This window comes from Trichoderma asperellum, chromosome 4 (assembly GCF_020647865.1).
Source record: "Trichoderma asperellum chromosome 4, complete sequence".
Classification (NCBI taxonomy): Eukaryota; Fungi; Ascomycota; class Sordariomycetes; order Hypocreales; family Hypocreaceae; genus Trichoderma; species Trichoderma asperellum.
The window spans coordinates 1,443,772-1,458,777 of record NC_089418.1 but is presented as its reverse complement, the minus strand read 5'-3'; the positions used below and the strand labels follow the sequence as shown (position 1 = coordinate 1,458,777).

The following is a 15,006-nucleotide window of genomic DNA, read 5'->3' as shown; positions in this document are numbered from 1 at the left end:
GTGGCAGGTTACTGCGGCTGAGGGCATCCCAAAGTCCGAGATGTGTAAGACAGAGGCGGCGCTCGATATCAGCCTCACAGTCAGTCGGTGTAGGCCACTCAATGCTCATTGGCAGCCTCGCTAAGAACAAGACGGAGGTCGCATCGAACTGCCCAAGCAACGGAAGCTGCATATCCTATGCATCTCCTAGGGAGATGCTACCTACTTTCTGTTGTTGGTCCTGAGAGGAAACAGTGTGGCTTACCATAAGCCCGCATGGAAGTTGTTACAGTGTGTTTCCTCCATGTTCATGATTACTGATAGGGGGAACCAGCTTTTGGATATTACAAGACAACATTCTCTCGGTGAAGCTACCTTTATTGAAAACGAGAGCTGCGCTTTCAGCAATACAATGTGACAGTGTCGGGCGTGGCTGCATTGTGTAACTCTTTCACAAGTCTGGCTATTTTGGTTATCTTTGCTCATAGCATTATATGACGTCCTGCATAGCTCGCTATCTTCCATGACAGCAGCCTACCGAGCTGGTCCTAGTACAAGCCCGTGTGGCCACATTCAATGCTACGGACAAGGTAGCGTAATTAGAACAGATCATCCACAGATTTATCAGCGTCTTTCTGTATCAGTTCAACCATTCCCTGCAGTATCTGGTAAGCTGACATGAATCAACCAGTTGGACGACTTGGTCATTTCACCTTTGGCATGATCGGCTTTCCATCTGCGCCCTTAACATAGCGGAAAGGCATCTCTGTGCTTTCGTGCTCGCTAAATTTGAGCTCTGGGAAATCCAGATATGGCATTTTATCAAGAGGAACTATCGAGGTTAGTACTAAAACACCCTTATAGCGTTGCCTTGATAGCCATCGACCTACTCTTGTCTTGCACGACCATTCGCGTGACTCGCACAGCTGTGTCTGTAGTCATTTGCTTGGGGCCTAGCCGCCTGCCCTCGAAGCCTTTCTTTCTTAATTCAGAAGTTCGGTCTAGCATTTATCAGACATGACCTGCTATTAAGAGAACAAAGTCATCAGTGCTCACCTCGTGGAGGGTCATCACCTATGAGTTATCATATTAGCCGAGTTGTCACTTATGCAAGTGCTAGTCATCCCGTCTACTTACCCAAGATGCCGCCAAAGAGAAACGCATCAAATGTCTCGCCATCTTCGGGTGCCAAGTCCTTAGCTGCAGCGGGATCTAGAAGACAAACCCGAGACTTCTGACCCGCATAGAGCTCTTCTACTCCGCGGTGTTCAGCTGTGAAGGCCTTGTTGGCGGACAATGCGGCCGGGACTTGGAAGTTGGGAGGAAGGCAAGACAGGATAAATTTGCTGTTTGTCTCCTCACTCTCGGCCGCAATGGCTAGGTACTCAAGCTCCGACCAAGGGCCCAGCTCTGGGTCGAGATGCTCGACGATGAAAGTTTTTCCAGCTGAAGCCATATTGCGCGCTGATGGCTGAGATGTCTGTGTAGGTCAAAGTTTGGCTAGAAATTCACAGATAGCACAATCAGGCCTCTTGCTGCAGGGAGAGGCTGAAATCAAGGGCTTCAAAGTTGAAAATTGCTATGGTGGAGAGGTCCTCGCCAAGCGCATGAAAAATTCGAGGCTAAAATGAAGCCGTACATACTCGCCGTTGACGTAGCCAAACGTAAATCCGCTAACAAAAACATCGATGCTAAGCGGGCTGCAGGGCCTCTAAGCCATAGCGGCAAGCCCTTTAAGCATAGGCGTAATTTCGGCTGGCATCTCGAATAGGCTTCTACGTACTATATCAGCACCTCGTATTATAGAAGAAGAAAAAATTTTACAGATGCGTATAGTTTGATATTAGAAAGAGAAATATCAGATAAGTATGTCCGAATCCTCTCAAATTATTTGAGTTCTAAGCTATTGAAGGTTATTCTCTGCAGAGCAAACGCATGAAGCTTCTTATTGACCCCATTCGCTGCCTTTCCGCATTGAAGTGACAATAGCACGCTTGCCGGGTGGGGCCGAAGCGCTATATCGCTTGCAGCTACAGCGACCCCATACGCGCGTTTTAGGGGACCAATGCCCAGCGCTTTGTGCCGCGCATCCGTTGTGCCAAATGACATGCCTCAAGGGGAACGCTTAACGAATTCGGCCACCTTGCGACTTGCAACAACCTCCACCATCACGTTGCGGTTTCGACTTTACAGATTTGAATCGCTACATCATTCTCTTTGTCAATGACCTTCTAAACCGATCCAAATTGAGGCAGCTGTGCTACCTTTCTACTCCCCTTTCTGCTTTTGCTGCCTTTTCCGCCGCCACCGCTAGCCATGCCGTCTGCGCGGCCAGCTTCCTGGCGATGGTTGGCCATGACTTTGGCGACTCTGTGGCCCGCCCTCTCCGCTGCTGAACAATCGAAAAATGCCGCCGACTTCTATGTTCGCGGCCTTCCAGGGCTGGCGCAAGACTCACTGGCTGTTAAAATGCATGCCGGGTAAGCATTCCGTGAGCGCCAGTGGAGGATGACTTGCCCGGATTTCTGATGGCTGACGCGCGTATCTTCTCCGATCTTATAGACACATCGAAATCACCCCCGAACACAACGGAAACCTGTTCTTCTGGCATTTCCAGAACCAGCACATTGCAAACCGTCAACGAACCGTAGTATGGCTGAACGGCGGGCCAGGGTGCAGCTCTGAGGATGGTGCGTTGATGGAGATTGGGCCGTACAGGCTCAAGGACGATCACACTTTGGTCCCGAACAATGGATCATGGCACGAGTTCGCAAACCTTTTATTCGTCGACAATCCGGTCGGCGTTGGCTTCAGCTATGTCGACACAGACAGTTATACTCATGAGCTGGATGAAATGGCAGACCAATTCGTCATCTTTATGGAGAAGTTCTTCGAACTGTTCCCTGAGTACGAGCATGACGATGTGAGTATTCCGGCTTGGCGAACAAGACGTGTGTTCTAACGATACATTAGCTTTACTTTGCGGGTGAGTCGTACGCTGGACAGTACATCCCTTACATTGCCAAAGCGATTGTGGCTCGCAACAAGCAGAAGATTCAGGAAAAGAAAGAGAGGGAGGCTTGGAACCTAAAGGGATTGTTAATTGGAAATGGATGGATCTCCCCAAGAGACCAGTACGACAGCTACCTTCCATTCCTTTTCAAAAAGGGACTCCTTACGAAAGACTCAGACGTCGCCAAGAAGCTGCAGTCTACCATTCGAATTTGCCAAAACAAAATGGGCAGCGACCCGGGGCACGTCGACTACCCCGACTGCGAGGGCATCCTCAGTTCAATTCTCTCTATGACCAAGAATGGGAATGGAAAGGATGCCTGCTGGAACATGTACGATGTCCGTCTCAGAGACTCATATCCCGCCTGTGGAATGAACTGGCCCCCGGATTTGACCAGTATTACTCCATATCTGAGGAGATCCGACGTTATACAAGCGCTTCACATCAATAGCGCCAAATCAGCTGGCTGGCAAGAGTGCAATGGAGCAGTAGGCTCGAATTTCAAGGCCAAAAACACGCCACCTTCAGTCGATATCCTCCCCGATCTTCTGGCAGAAGTCCCTATTCTTTTGTTTTCAGGAGCGGAAGATTTTATTTGCAACCACGTCGGTACTGAGAATATGATCAATAACATGGAATGGAACGGAGGCAAGGGCTTTGAGCTAGCTCCAGGAAACTGGGCCCCTCGTCGAAACTGGACTTTCGAGGGTGAAGTTGCTGGCTTCTGGCAAGAGGCCCGCAACCTGACTTACGTTTTGTTCCATAACTCGTCTCACATGGTGCCGTTTGATTATCCTCGCCGCACACGCGACATGTTGGACAGGTTTATGGGAGTCGACATTAGCAGCATTGGCGGCGTGCCTACTGACAGCCGCATCGACGGCGAAAAGGGCGTCGAGACGACGGTCGGTGGGGCATCTAACAACACCCAGGCTAAAGAAGAGGAGACGCACAAGAAGATCGATGCAGCCAAATGGGCCGCTTACCAAAGATCAGGTGAAATTGTCTTGGCCATCGTCATCGTTGCTGCTCTGGCCTGGGGATACTTCATCTGGCGCCAGCGCAAAGCGCGTGCTACCTACAGGGCACTCAGCGGCAGCGAGCCTTCGAGCCGAAATGGCTCTCGTCTGAACTTCTCTTCCCGCAGACGGCGCGAAGATGTCGAGGCGGCGGATTTTGACGAAACCACTCTGGATGACTTGCATGTGGAGACACCGACTGCCTCAGAGAGTAAATACACCGTGGGAGGAGACGATGATAGCGATGATGAATCGGCGGCGGCTGGCCCTGAGAAGAAAGAGAACAGGCATCAACAAGGTTCGAATTAGAGGCGTAGGAAGGATGGGCGGTGCCATAAATTTGCATACAAAACAGCAATATTGCAACTCAAACATGAGACCTACTCGAATTCTTATTAGCTACCAACTAGGTATTAGTGGTGGGATTGGGGAGCTAATTTTGGGCGTCGTTATCATCGATTCGCCTTCAAAATTTCACATGGCGTTTTTGGTTCGGTGTTAAGCAAAGATAGATATATATTCTGATTCTCTAGAAGTAGCACATGGTAAAGTGCCCTCGTCAATAAACGCCGTGCAGAGGGGACGAGAAAGGGCCTTCTAGCCCGCTATTTTCAGCGACCCTTTGGATTCACTGTCCCCTCTAATATCGTTAACCCGTATCCAGCCAAATAATGGCAGATGTCCTAAAAAGCCCCCCGACTCCAATATGCAATTCACCCAATGACAATAACAGTAATTCGCCCATAATCATGATAACAGAAACCCAATCACAACGTAAATGAACTAGCTTCACAGCTGGATCTCATTGTTCAACAGCCTGACTTCTTCACCAGGCTTAAACGGCGGCAGTCCGACATAAGGGCATCCGTCACAGCGGAAAGCATCGCCCAGAGCGCAGTTGCCGCAGGAGCCAACTTTGCCCTGCACGGTGAAATCGATCTCGGCGAGGTCATCAACGGCGAGCTTGACGCTCTTGAGTTTCTCGTCGGCGGCAGCACGCTTGGCCTCGTCTTCGGCGGCGAGGCGTTCGGCGAGACCGCAGCTGCAATCCTTACAAGCGCGGCGTCGCTTACCAGCCTTAGGCTGGCATTCAGGAGCTACATTCGAATAAGTCAGTATATATGAATTTGAGAAGTCAATGATATGTGGGGGGAGGGGGTCAAAGCATACGGATGTTGATAGGCCGCTTGAGATCATCTTCCGTCATGAGAGTGTCCTCGTCGATGAGATCATCGTCATCGTAATCGGCATCAAGATCGTCAGAGAAGTCGACAAAGCCAACGCCAGCAGGGACGGCAGGCTTGACCTCGAGTGTTTGTGTGGGCGCAGCTGCAACAGCCAACTTCTTCTTCTTGCTGCCCAGCTTGAGAGAGACGACGCCTTCGTTGTCTCCATAGTCGGGCTTGTCAAATCCTCCGTTGGAGGCCACCAATCCTGCCAAGACGGCCTCCTTTGCCAGCGCAGCATTCTGTGCCAGCTCTGAGCCGTTCTGCGACTGCAGTCGTCCCTTGGGTTTGAGCGACTCTGCGACGGGGCCGAGGATGTTTCGAGTCAAGAGCGGGAAGACTTCGTTTAGAGAAGAAGATGCGTCGGCGAGGACTAAGACGAGATCGTATGTTGCGGAGGGGAGATTGACGAGCCCGGCGGACAGCCGGTCGATCATCTGGAGGTCGGTCGTGGAACGATCATGTTGCGAGAGCACGTTGGTAAGCGCCGTAGGATGAGAGGCGAGAGACGGCGGTGCGAGGAGCAGCGTGCGCTTCTTCTCAGTCGCCGCCACTGGGGCTGCGAAGGAGAAGTCGTCTGAGGTATCTATCATAACAACCGAGGGCGCCATTGCGAGAAATGCTGTGGAAGAACGACAATCGACTGCAATGGGGGGGAAATTCGGAAAGCTGGAAAAGAGGACAGAGGGCTAGATTTGTAAGAGGGAGGACCCTCTTCTTGCTGGCACCTTGATGTTGTATTAGGTCCTGCGGCGCTTAGTAAAAACATAAAAAAAAAAAAGACGACGTAAAAGCAAGATTTTTTAGATGTTTTAACACTGTACATTTGCCGCGATAACAGCCCGTCTGTACAGTATGCACAGTGAACGTGGGATCGGAATTAGCTAGTCTCGATAAGAAGGCGGCCCCTCCGAACGCGGAGATGCACTTTGCGAATACTCCGCGCCTCTCATTGGTGAATAGCAGACGTGGGGTTGACAAGCCCCCTCCCTCTGCGTATTGCGTACATGAATTACCAACGTAAAGGTCATCCTAGCCGTTGGAAGATGGGCCGCTTCTTTAATGCTAGCTGGGCTGACGTCCCTGTCCGTATCCACCTGGTAACTCGAACGATTTGCAGGCTCGGAAGCATGTGCTTGTATGTTTACATTCTCGATATAGCATGCTGGCAGTCCTTGACTTTTCTCTTGGCTGTGCTCTTGAATCTATTCCCGCAGGGTTGTAACGCCCCTGGGAAACCCGATTCGTCGGCGTCTCTAGCTTATCTCGCTCTTGTTCCGGTAGTAGCAGGGCTGTGTGCGACGAATTACCTTTTCCGCGGAAATAGAATTGACTTGGGAGCATCAGCCCACGTTTCACGTCGAGATCCCGAGTCCGATGACGGCTCACGAGCCAAGCCAATATCATGATAGCTATTATATATACATCCAATCTTGTTGGGAAATGATATCGAACAAGACTAGTCTGTTTTTTTGCAAGGTGTTGGTCTAATTTCCTATATTGGACTATCGTCAAGTTGGTCTTTACATTTGGCTATCTGCATGGCTTTGAATGAACTACTAGGTATCTCTACGAACTTTCAAGGGATCTTAATTACTTTGCCGCTTCTCTGTGACTCTGGTATTGATATGCGGCCTTGCTTTGTTATGAAACAATGCATTGCAAAGCGTTCAAGAATTCCGTTTGACCTTTGACTGGCATACGGCAATGCCTGCTTGTTTTCTGTTCTTTATGAATCGCCACTGCATTCTTCACTACCATATACAATGTGGCCGAGATGCCTCACTCAATAGAATTCTGTCCTCTTGTTTCATTCACTTGCGCGTATCATTTCCTTAAATTACAGGATATATTAATGTCAAGCAGAGACAGTCGCTAGGAGTGACAAAGAGAGTAGAAGAAAGCACACCGATAAGTCGATATATCGAGCGAGTAACTCTCATCGTAAACCCAATCATTAATGTACTGTAAAAGAACTTATGCTATAGTGTGTGTCAGTAAGGCGTAGTAAAATGTTATAAACTGTGGAAAGGAGTGTTTCCTGACGATGCATGCACCACAGACGTATCCCAGGAACAGCATTCCATATCAGCCGAGAAATTTGTCATTTCTATGATTAGCTTCTAGTTACTTTTCTCAGATGATAATGCCAATGCAACTTCATTCAAATGGTAAAGCCGTAAGCCACAAAAAGAAGTCCATCGTCGAACATATACTGCATCCCTATGCTAAACCATAAAGTCAAAGAGACTCTCCCATTCAAAAGCTATATTGACGATATCAAGCACTCGACTTTTCACGGAATACTTGGCCACTATTCCCCTAATTTTAGCCCCTTCTATATGTATCTTGCCGTCTAATATCGTTCATCCCATATCAGAGCACCATTTGCGAGAGGTGAGATGCGGATGGAATAACTTGCCCCCATTCTGCCGCTCCGGGCACCGCCTTTGCCAAGTGTTTACTGACTGCCCTGCCAACTGCTGCACGCTTTTTTTCCTTTTCTCTCTTTCCCTCCTTCTCTTTCTTTTTCCTTTGATCTCTCTCTACCTTTTCTTCTTCCTGAGCATCTCCATACCTTGGAGCAGGATACGCATCAAAACCTGTGAGTATGAATTGCTTATGAAACCTTGTGATTTGCCCAACATTATAAGCTAATCCTGCGAGAATATCGAGTCAGCTCTTCATTTACTTCGTTCACCAAGCGCCAATCTTCTTGAAATTCCATACGAGGTAAGCATATCTAGCATTCTCTCTTGGCAGCTCTTCATCTTCAAATTCTCTCTATCTCTCTCTTTATCTCCTCGCTACTCCACCATGGTCGCCTTTGATTCTCTCTCTTGAACGACTGCCTCTCATTGTCCTCGACTGTTTTTATTCAGCTCAAAGTAGCAAAAGCTTTGTATGAAACTCAGACTCCTTTTTCCTCAGCGTTTGCTCACTTTGCCCCAGCCATCCAGCTAGTTCCACACAGCTCTCTATGCATGGAAGATACCACTGCCTTCGGTCTCTTTTTCTTCATCTTCTACAAACTCACCGCTGCCCTTCTAACAAGTCAAAGGAACTTCACTTCTCACCTTGCCATTTCCATCTCGTACAAATTGAAGATGGGAGACTGGGGTGTTGGAGCAGAGACGGACGGTTGGGCTCCGTCCAATCCTCACTTCTCTGAAAAGGGAAATGCTGGCGCAGATAACTGGAACAACGCTTCGAACGAGCCTGTTGGAAATACTGGAGATTTCGATGATAACTACAATGATAACTATGACGATGGTGGTTATAAAGGCGATGCTAATGAGGCTGAAGCATACGCAAACGATAAATGCTTCGGCTGCGGCGAAGAAGGGTAAGTAGCCTCTTCCTTATTCTGCACTGATTCGTTGCTAACTGCTTTCAAAAGCCATAGACGAGCAGATTGCCCCAATGCAGGAGAGCAGACTTGCCGCTACTGCAAGAAGGAAGGCCATATGGTCAAAGACTGCCCCGACAAACCTCCTATGATCTGTGCCAACTGCGGTGAAGAAGGTACATCTGGAAAGATCAAGTCAAGGGAATTGATAAATATTTAACTAACTATACTAGGTCACTTCAGAAAGAATTGCGAGAATGCTCGCAAGGTCAACCGTGACCACGTTGCCGATACTACTCCGGATGATGCATGGGCCAAGATCAAGCAGGCGGCTCGTGAAAGAGATTCTGATGATGTCAAAGAAGCGGTTGAGGAATATGTCAAGGCCCTGGGAGGAGAGGTCACCTACCGCCAAATCCAAGAGAAACTGATGGAAGAGAATGTCAAACTCTGGCTTATTTCCTTGGAAAGAGAGCTGATTGACACCTTCACCAACATGGATCTCCAAGGCAATATTGACAAAAAGTATAGCGTCTCGTTCAGGTTCTCTGATAAGCCCGAGCGGCCTCGTGAAATTGACGGTTGGCCTCAAGGCCATGCTGAGATTCTATCTCGCTTGGAGGATGCAGGAATGGTCGTTGACAGAGGCCTTCCTAAATGCTATAATTGTGGCGAGCTCGGTCATACGTCCAAAAGCTGTACCCAAGAGCGAGTTGAGCATGCTTCGGAGAAGCCAAAAATCTCGTGCTACAACTGCGGCAACGAAGGTCACCGAGTCAGAGACTGTAAGTTGCAATGCTGCTTCACCAACATTGAGTTCTCTAATTAGCTTCATAGGCCCCGAGCCACGCGTTGACAAGTTCGCTTGCAAGAACTGCGGGTAAGTCTTCCTTTTATCTTTCAACACACTGAGCAAACACTAACGACGAAAAGAAAATCGGGACATCGCATCGCAGAGTGCCCAGAACCTCCTAACCTGGACAATGTCGAATGTCGCAAATGCAACAAGAGTAAGTTGATACTCTCTATCCAGAGAGGCAGAGCAACTAACAATTCTTCAGCCGGCCACTTCGCCAAAGACTGTCCCGATGGAGGCGGCAGAGCTTGTCGCAACTGTGGCCAGGAAGGCCACATTTCCAAGGATTGTGACCAGCCCAGGAACATGGACCTTGTTGTCTGCCGCAACTGCGAGGAAACTGGACACTACAGTAAAGAGTGCCCCAAGCCTCGAGACTGTAAGCCTTGTTACCAGCATTCCGTACATTGTTCTCTTGCTAATACACAAATTCCAGGGTCCAAAGTCCAATGTTCCAACTGTGAGGAGTATGGACATACCAAAGTCCGCTGCAAGCAGCCACCCAAAGATTCGGAAGCTTTTACAGGCCAGAACTTCGGTATTGCAGGTGAACAGCCGTCACAGGCTGATAGCTACGCTGACAATAGCTACGCCGACAATGCGGGTGGCGACGGAGGCAATGGAAGCACTTGGTAATTCATTTCCCAAATGCAGCATCCCAGAGACACTTGATTTAAAGGACTTAGCTTTCTACTCAAATTATCGTTGGCCCTGAAATGGGAAAGATTTACTACGCAGTCAGATGAGGATGTGATGATATGCTCCTGGGCAGATACGAGAATACAGAAACAAGGGGCTTCATATATAGGTAGATGATGGCTTAGCACTGGAAGGTATTTACCGCGTTGCCTCTGATAAAATGATTCAAGCCACAGAGCCATTAGTATCGCAGCCGCAAGTACTGGTAAGTATATAACGTCTACATCGCCATCCCGTCCCGGCAGTTGACCCCAGCTACCCCACCCCAATAAGCCGAGGCTCACGGAGCGTGGAAGTAGACCGCTCTCTTGGTAAGCAAGCTGCAGCAAGCATTTCTAGATTTATATGCAACGTGAAGTAGTTCACCGCGACACCAGTTAGAACTGTGAGGTCTTCTTGTAGTTGCTATATCCATTGCGAAGTGTGAAAATGGCCGCCAAAGAGGTTATCCTGTACCACTACCCACACTCCCCCTATGCGAGAAGGGTGGTTTGGTATCTAGCTCTACGGGGAATTCCGTACAGCCAGTGTGTAAGTTTGTACAAATTCTGAGTCTATGAAGCATTTCTAGCTAAACAGATCAAACGTCAGGTCCAACCTAATATGATGCCGCGACCGGATGTCGCTCGCCTAGGCGTCTCGTATCGTCGCATCCCCATTCTTTCCATTGGCAGGGACATTTACGTTGATACACGCCTTCAACTACCAAAGCTAGAGGAATTGCATCCTGAGCTGCCTCGCCTTGGAGCTACTACGCCGGAGCAGAAGGCTATAGAGCGCTTACTCTCAGCTTTCATCATTGATGGGGGCATCTTTCAGGAAGCCGCAAAGTTGCTTCCTCTAGATCTACCATTGTTTAAGGATCCAAACTACTTCAAGGACAGGGGGGACTTCTCAGGGAAGCCCTTCAGTCTGGAGGCGTTGAAAAAGATTCGTCCCGATGCGTTGGCAGAGATTACGGTGGGATTCGATCTTTTTGAGACAACGCTACTGGCTGATGGGCGAGAATGGATCTTGAAGACGGAGAATCCCAGCTTGGCGGATATCGAAGGCGTATGGGCGCTTCACTGGGTGTCCGGCTTGAAGGGGGCATTGCCAGCGGATAGATTCTCTCCGGAGAAGTATCCTCTAGTTTATGCGTGGATCAAGCGCTTCCAGGAGGCGGTTACGGCAGCGAAGGCGAGAAACGGGAAGCCCAAGTCGCTGAGTGGCGAGGAGGCAGCAAAAGTGATTGAGAAGTCATCGTGGAACGAAAAGGAGAAGACGGTGGATGTGGGAGATCCGTTGGTGGTGGCGGAAGGGCTGAAGAAGGGGAGCATGGTTGCGGTATGCCCGACTGACACGGGGAGGTCGCATAAAGATATTGGGAAGTTGGTGAGTTTAGATAAGGATGAGGTGGTGATTGAGATTAAGACGCCTGAGGGGGAGACTGTGAGGTTGCATACGCCGAGGCATGGATTTAAATTGAGGAGATTTGATGAAGAAAAGAAGGGTGCTGCGAAGTTGTGAGAGTCTTTGTGAGACTTGATGGAGGAATTTCTTTTGTTTTTGTGTGTATTATATGGTAGCCAACGAGGTAACAATATCAGAATACGTGCTTGTTTTATAGAGGCGAACGGGGGGCGTAGATGGAGACTGCAGTGCTATTCACGATGCCAAGCGCGGACTGCCCTGGCCTATATGATAAGATTATGCAAATGGATTTTCCTGGGCGGCCTTTATTATTATAATATACTAAAACATTAAACTCTTTAAATATTCTTATTTGTGCGTGTATAATTAGTGGTCATCTTGGTTGGAGTTCAACCATCTCAGCCCCTAATCACTACCCTAGAGCATATCACAAGAGCGTTGTTTCTTTCGACCGACCAGCACAACGGTAATAAGAGTAGAAAAGAGAGTAGGTACGTTGTAACATGGTTGTCCACATTTGCTCTCAATCTACCCATGTTGTTGGTTTAAACTAACCAGTCTGTTGGAGATCTGCTCTCCACGTTTGGATCAACCATAGATAGAAAGAGACAGCGCTTCCAGCTAACGACCATCATTTCACACGAGATCTACTGATTCACACACTCCGCATTCATCTACGCCCTAAAAAACATCTTACAAATCTACATTTGACCTTGTACCACATCAAACGGCCGCATAGGAGCCTAGTATGTCGTACAGCCTTCCGGGGGATCGGCAGGACCATGCGCGCGGCCTTTCAGCTCTCGACGAACTCTCGGGACGGCTAGCCACGAGAGAGAGATGTGGCCCGCTCAACAAGAACGTGAATATTGCATCACACGATGCTCGTTTCTCTCACCTTCCCTTCTCCCAGCTGCTACTAAACCGGATTCTAGAGACTCACCTGCAGACTCACATCGGCTGGCCGAATAGGGAGGCACCTGACAACCCAATTTATCAAAAAGTCGCGTTTTTGGAGCATCTCACCGTCGAACTGCCCGCACGGCTAGCTGATTGAAGTTTGTGCCTTGGAAATAGTGGCCATCCTTCCCCTCCTACGCACACCTGTTTGCCAAGTAGGTGTTAGCACCACGCTGATCCTTTCGTGTTCCGCAGCCAGGAGAAGGGCAATCCGGGGAGATTTATCATCATTTCATCACGAGCATCAGGCACCATAGCCAAAAATAAAAAAAAGGGCCCAACAACAAGGCCAGGCTATGGGCATACGGCGGGCTTGGATATGCGAACTAGCAACACTAAGAAGACATCGAGATCTCGATCCTCAGTGTTCGGAATTAGGCGTCAAGTGCGCCGCAGTCAGCTTGGAGACGACTCGGGGGCAGTTTCTAGGGGGTCCGGTATTTTGAGCTGAGGGGCAACTATCGAGAAACTGGTCGGCGCTGTTTATTGAAGCGTGCCTGGCGTGCTCTGGTGCTGGCATGTTTAAACATTTGTATATCTAAGGAGGTGTGGCTGCTATTAACACAGAGCTCGCTGTTGGGCTTACAGACACGTCTCTACTTCACGCGACTCTTGGGCACGCGGTTCATTTCTTCGCGGTGCTGATGCTGAATAGACCTGCCGAGTGTTGTCTGTCGGCGGTTGAAGGGCAAACAAGACAAAAGCAGCTATCGCGTTGTCTTTGATGTCGAAACGTTACGCTGGAGCTTGCAATCTTGTTTCACAATAAGCCCGGCGGAAAGTGCGTCATAGCTCGGCCAGAATTGCAGCCTTGCGGTGGGGACGTGGCGTCGAAGCGAGAAACGGCTTGGCGGGAGCGAAGGTGGGAAAAACAAAAATAAATAAAACCAAAAAAGAAAAACAAGGCAAGGCAAAGCGCGGATCGATCGACACCGAGTTGCGCCCATCTGGCAGCAACAAGTTCCCAAGTCGCTGGTCCCAAAGCCCAAAGCCCAAGGTCTAAGGGGAAGAGAATCCGCCGCCATCTTAGTTAGTACATACATACATACATACATACATACATACAGAGACTTGGCGGGTGCGTGCGGATTCCGTGGGCCCTTTTGGCTCGCTCCAGAAGCATTTCAAAGCGTTCTGGGACGGACGGCATGGATAGACCTCTCGTTCTGTGTGCCTTGGCCTTTCTTGGGCCATGCTGGGTTTTTTTTTTCATGCTGACGTCACTAGGCGATCATATGGCGCTCAGCAATTAGCCAGCTGCGGACTTGGGCCAAAAAGTCGCGGCACAGTGTCACAGACGATGGTACGATGTGGAGAAGGGCGGGCTATATTCAGGGGGTCGTCTCTTGCACTGTGTGCGAGGGAGGAGGGCCGTATTTTCGCCGCGGCCATCGGGCTGCTGTGATTCGCTGGCCGGCCTCCCTCACAATAAGAAGCAATTAATAAGAGGAAACAAAAAAAAAGCAAAAAAGGTTCTTTTGATTGCCTCGAGGGATGATAACAACAGAGATGCCGTGGTGCTGGTTGCTGCTTTGATATCTGGCCGTTAATAAGTGCTGGACGGATGGATTGCTCTTCGCTGCGAGAGCCGGCCGAATCAGGCAAGTGGGAAGACGCATCCATTTCAAGCAGACGCAACGGTAAAATGTCTTAAATGGGTTGAGAAGGGCGTTTAAAGTAAAACAAGAAAGAAAAAAGACATCTGACGTAATGAGAATTTCTAAATGTTGTAGATATCTGTTCCCTCTCTCTGATTTATATTGGTGAATTCACGAAGCAGTACCTCTTTTACCGCGTGAATACAACAGCCAAGTCGTATTGGGAGACGCAAGAGGCGAGCCTCCAAGTAGAATACGGAGCACGAGTAAGGTGTGCCGTGCTTTTGTTTACTAGCATCATAGAGTAGGCCACAAGGCCGGCGCGGATGCATGCCGCACAATATGGGACATTTTTTGGTGTGCGTGTTGAACACGCACCAGTAATATACGGACGGAGGTGCCACATCCTGGAGAGCCCCAGCAACTGGCAATATGTCGCCAAGATAGAGCAAAAACGGTTGCCCGGCTAGGTAGTTTTGATACGGAATAAAGGGGGTGCTTCAAAAGGTTGGGCATGTACCGGTGCGGCAAATGCGGAATTGTGCTTGGAAAGCAATGCTCAGTCAGTGAGGCGAAATTCTGGATAGCCCTCTGGTGATATTCCCCGTACCAGTACGCGCGCGCAAAGCAACCGTATACTGCACGAGCATGAATTTTTAGCGATGCCCATGTACTCGTCTAGGTGAGCAGATTAGCGAGTACACAGTACTTGGTGCTCAGGTAGCTCGTTTGCGTCTTGCTGCTCTCTTCGTCCCACTGCTGCTGCAATTCATGTCCCCAATTCTCATCCACGCTGCTGCAGAGGCACTGTTGCTCGCCTCGTCTCGTCTCGCTGCATCTCATCCTGTCTGGGGCATCAGAGCCATCGCCTCTACCGATTTCGTGCTCGAGTCT

At 49.3% G+C, this 15,006-nt stretch overlaps 6 protein-coding genes across 6 annotated transcripts; 4 read left to right on the top strand and 2 right to left on the bottom strand.

Moving 5' to 3' along the window:
• Window positions 1-302: 302 nt before the first annotated feature.
• On the bottom strand, window positions 303-1,620 carry TrAFT101_006892 (uncharacterized protein). The gene is made up of 5 exons (XM_024908539.2): window positions 1,117-1,620; window positions 1,036-1,053; window positions 870-980; window positions 693-811; window positions 303-635 (listed from the first exon to the last, which is right to left on the bottom strand). Exons 1-5 carry the CDS (start codon window positions 1,433-1,435, stop codon window positions 579-581), a joined length of 624 nt encoding a protein of 207 aa, XP_024758539.1. The 5' UTR covers window positions 1,436-1,620; the 3' UTR covers window positions 303-578.
• A 446-nt stretch (window positions 1,621-2,066) lies between these two features.
• On the top strand, window positions 2,067-4,708 carry KEX1 (Cell death protease). Its single transcript, XM_024902682.2, has 3 exons — window positions 2,067-2,459; window positions 2,542-2,902; window positions 2,953-4,708. Exons 1-3 carry the CDS (start codon window positions 2,296-2,298, stop codon window positions 4,318-4,320), a joined length of 1,893 nt encoding a protein of 630 aa, XP_024758538.2. The 5' UTR covers window positions 2,067-2,295; the 3' UTR covers window positions 4,321-4,708.
• On the bottom strand, window positions 4,507-6,313 carry DRE2 (electron carrier). The gene is made up of 2 exons (XM_024903379.2): window positions 5,182-6,313; window positions 4,507-5,108 (listed from the first exon to the last, which is right to left on the bottom strand). The coding sequence occupies exons 1-2, from the start codon at window positions 5,846-5,848 to the stop codon at window positions 4,801-4,803; spliced, it is 975 nt and encodes a 324-aa protein (XP_024758537.1). The 5' UTR covers window positions 5,849-6,313; the 3' UTR covers window positions 4,507-4,800.
• Window positions 6,314-8,309: 1,996 nt separating this feature from the next.
• TrAFT101_006889 (uncharacterized protein) lies at window positions 8,310-10,078 on the top strand (the record flags this gene model as incomplete). Its single annotated transcript, XM_024903376.2, has 7 exons — window positions 8,310-8,583; window positions 8,638-8,762; window positions 8,820-9,371; window positions 9,424-9,466; window positions 9,520-9,596; window positions 9,648-9,821; window positions 9,879-10,078. The coding sequence occupies exons 1-7, from the start codon at window positions 8,345-8,347 to the stop codon at window positions 10,076-10,078; spliced, it is 1,410 nt and encodes a 469-aa protein (XP_024758535.2). The 5' UTR covers window positions 8,310-8,344.
• A 390-nt stretch (window positions 10,079-10,468) lies between these two features.
• Window positions 10,469-11,817, top strand: TrAFT101_012034 (uncharacterized protein). Its single transcript, XM_024902681.2, has 2 exons — window positions 10,469-10,672; window positions 10,733-11,817. Exons 1-2 carry the CDS (start codon window positions 10,571-10,573, stop codon window positions 11,648-11,650), a joined length of 1,020 nt encoding a protein of 339 aa, XP_024758534.2. The 5' UTR covers window positions 10,469-10,570; the 3' UTR covers window positions 11,651-11,817.
• Window positions 11,818-12,302: 485 nt separating this feature from the next.
• On the top strand, window positions 12,303-12,644 carry TrAFT101_006888 (uncharacterized protein; the record flags this gene model as incomplete). The annotated part of the gene is made up of 1 exon (XM_066127905.1): window positions 12,303-12,644. The coding sequence occupies one exon, from the start codon at window positions 12,303-12,305 to the stop codon at window positions 12,609-12,611; it is 309 nt and encodes a 102-aa protein (XP_065984018.1). The 3' UTR covers window positions 12,612-12,644.
• Between the last annotated feature and the right edge of the window lie 2,362 nt (window positions 12,645-15,006).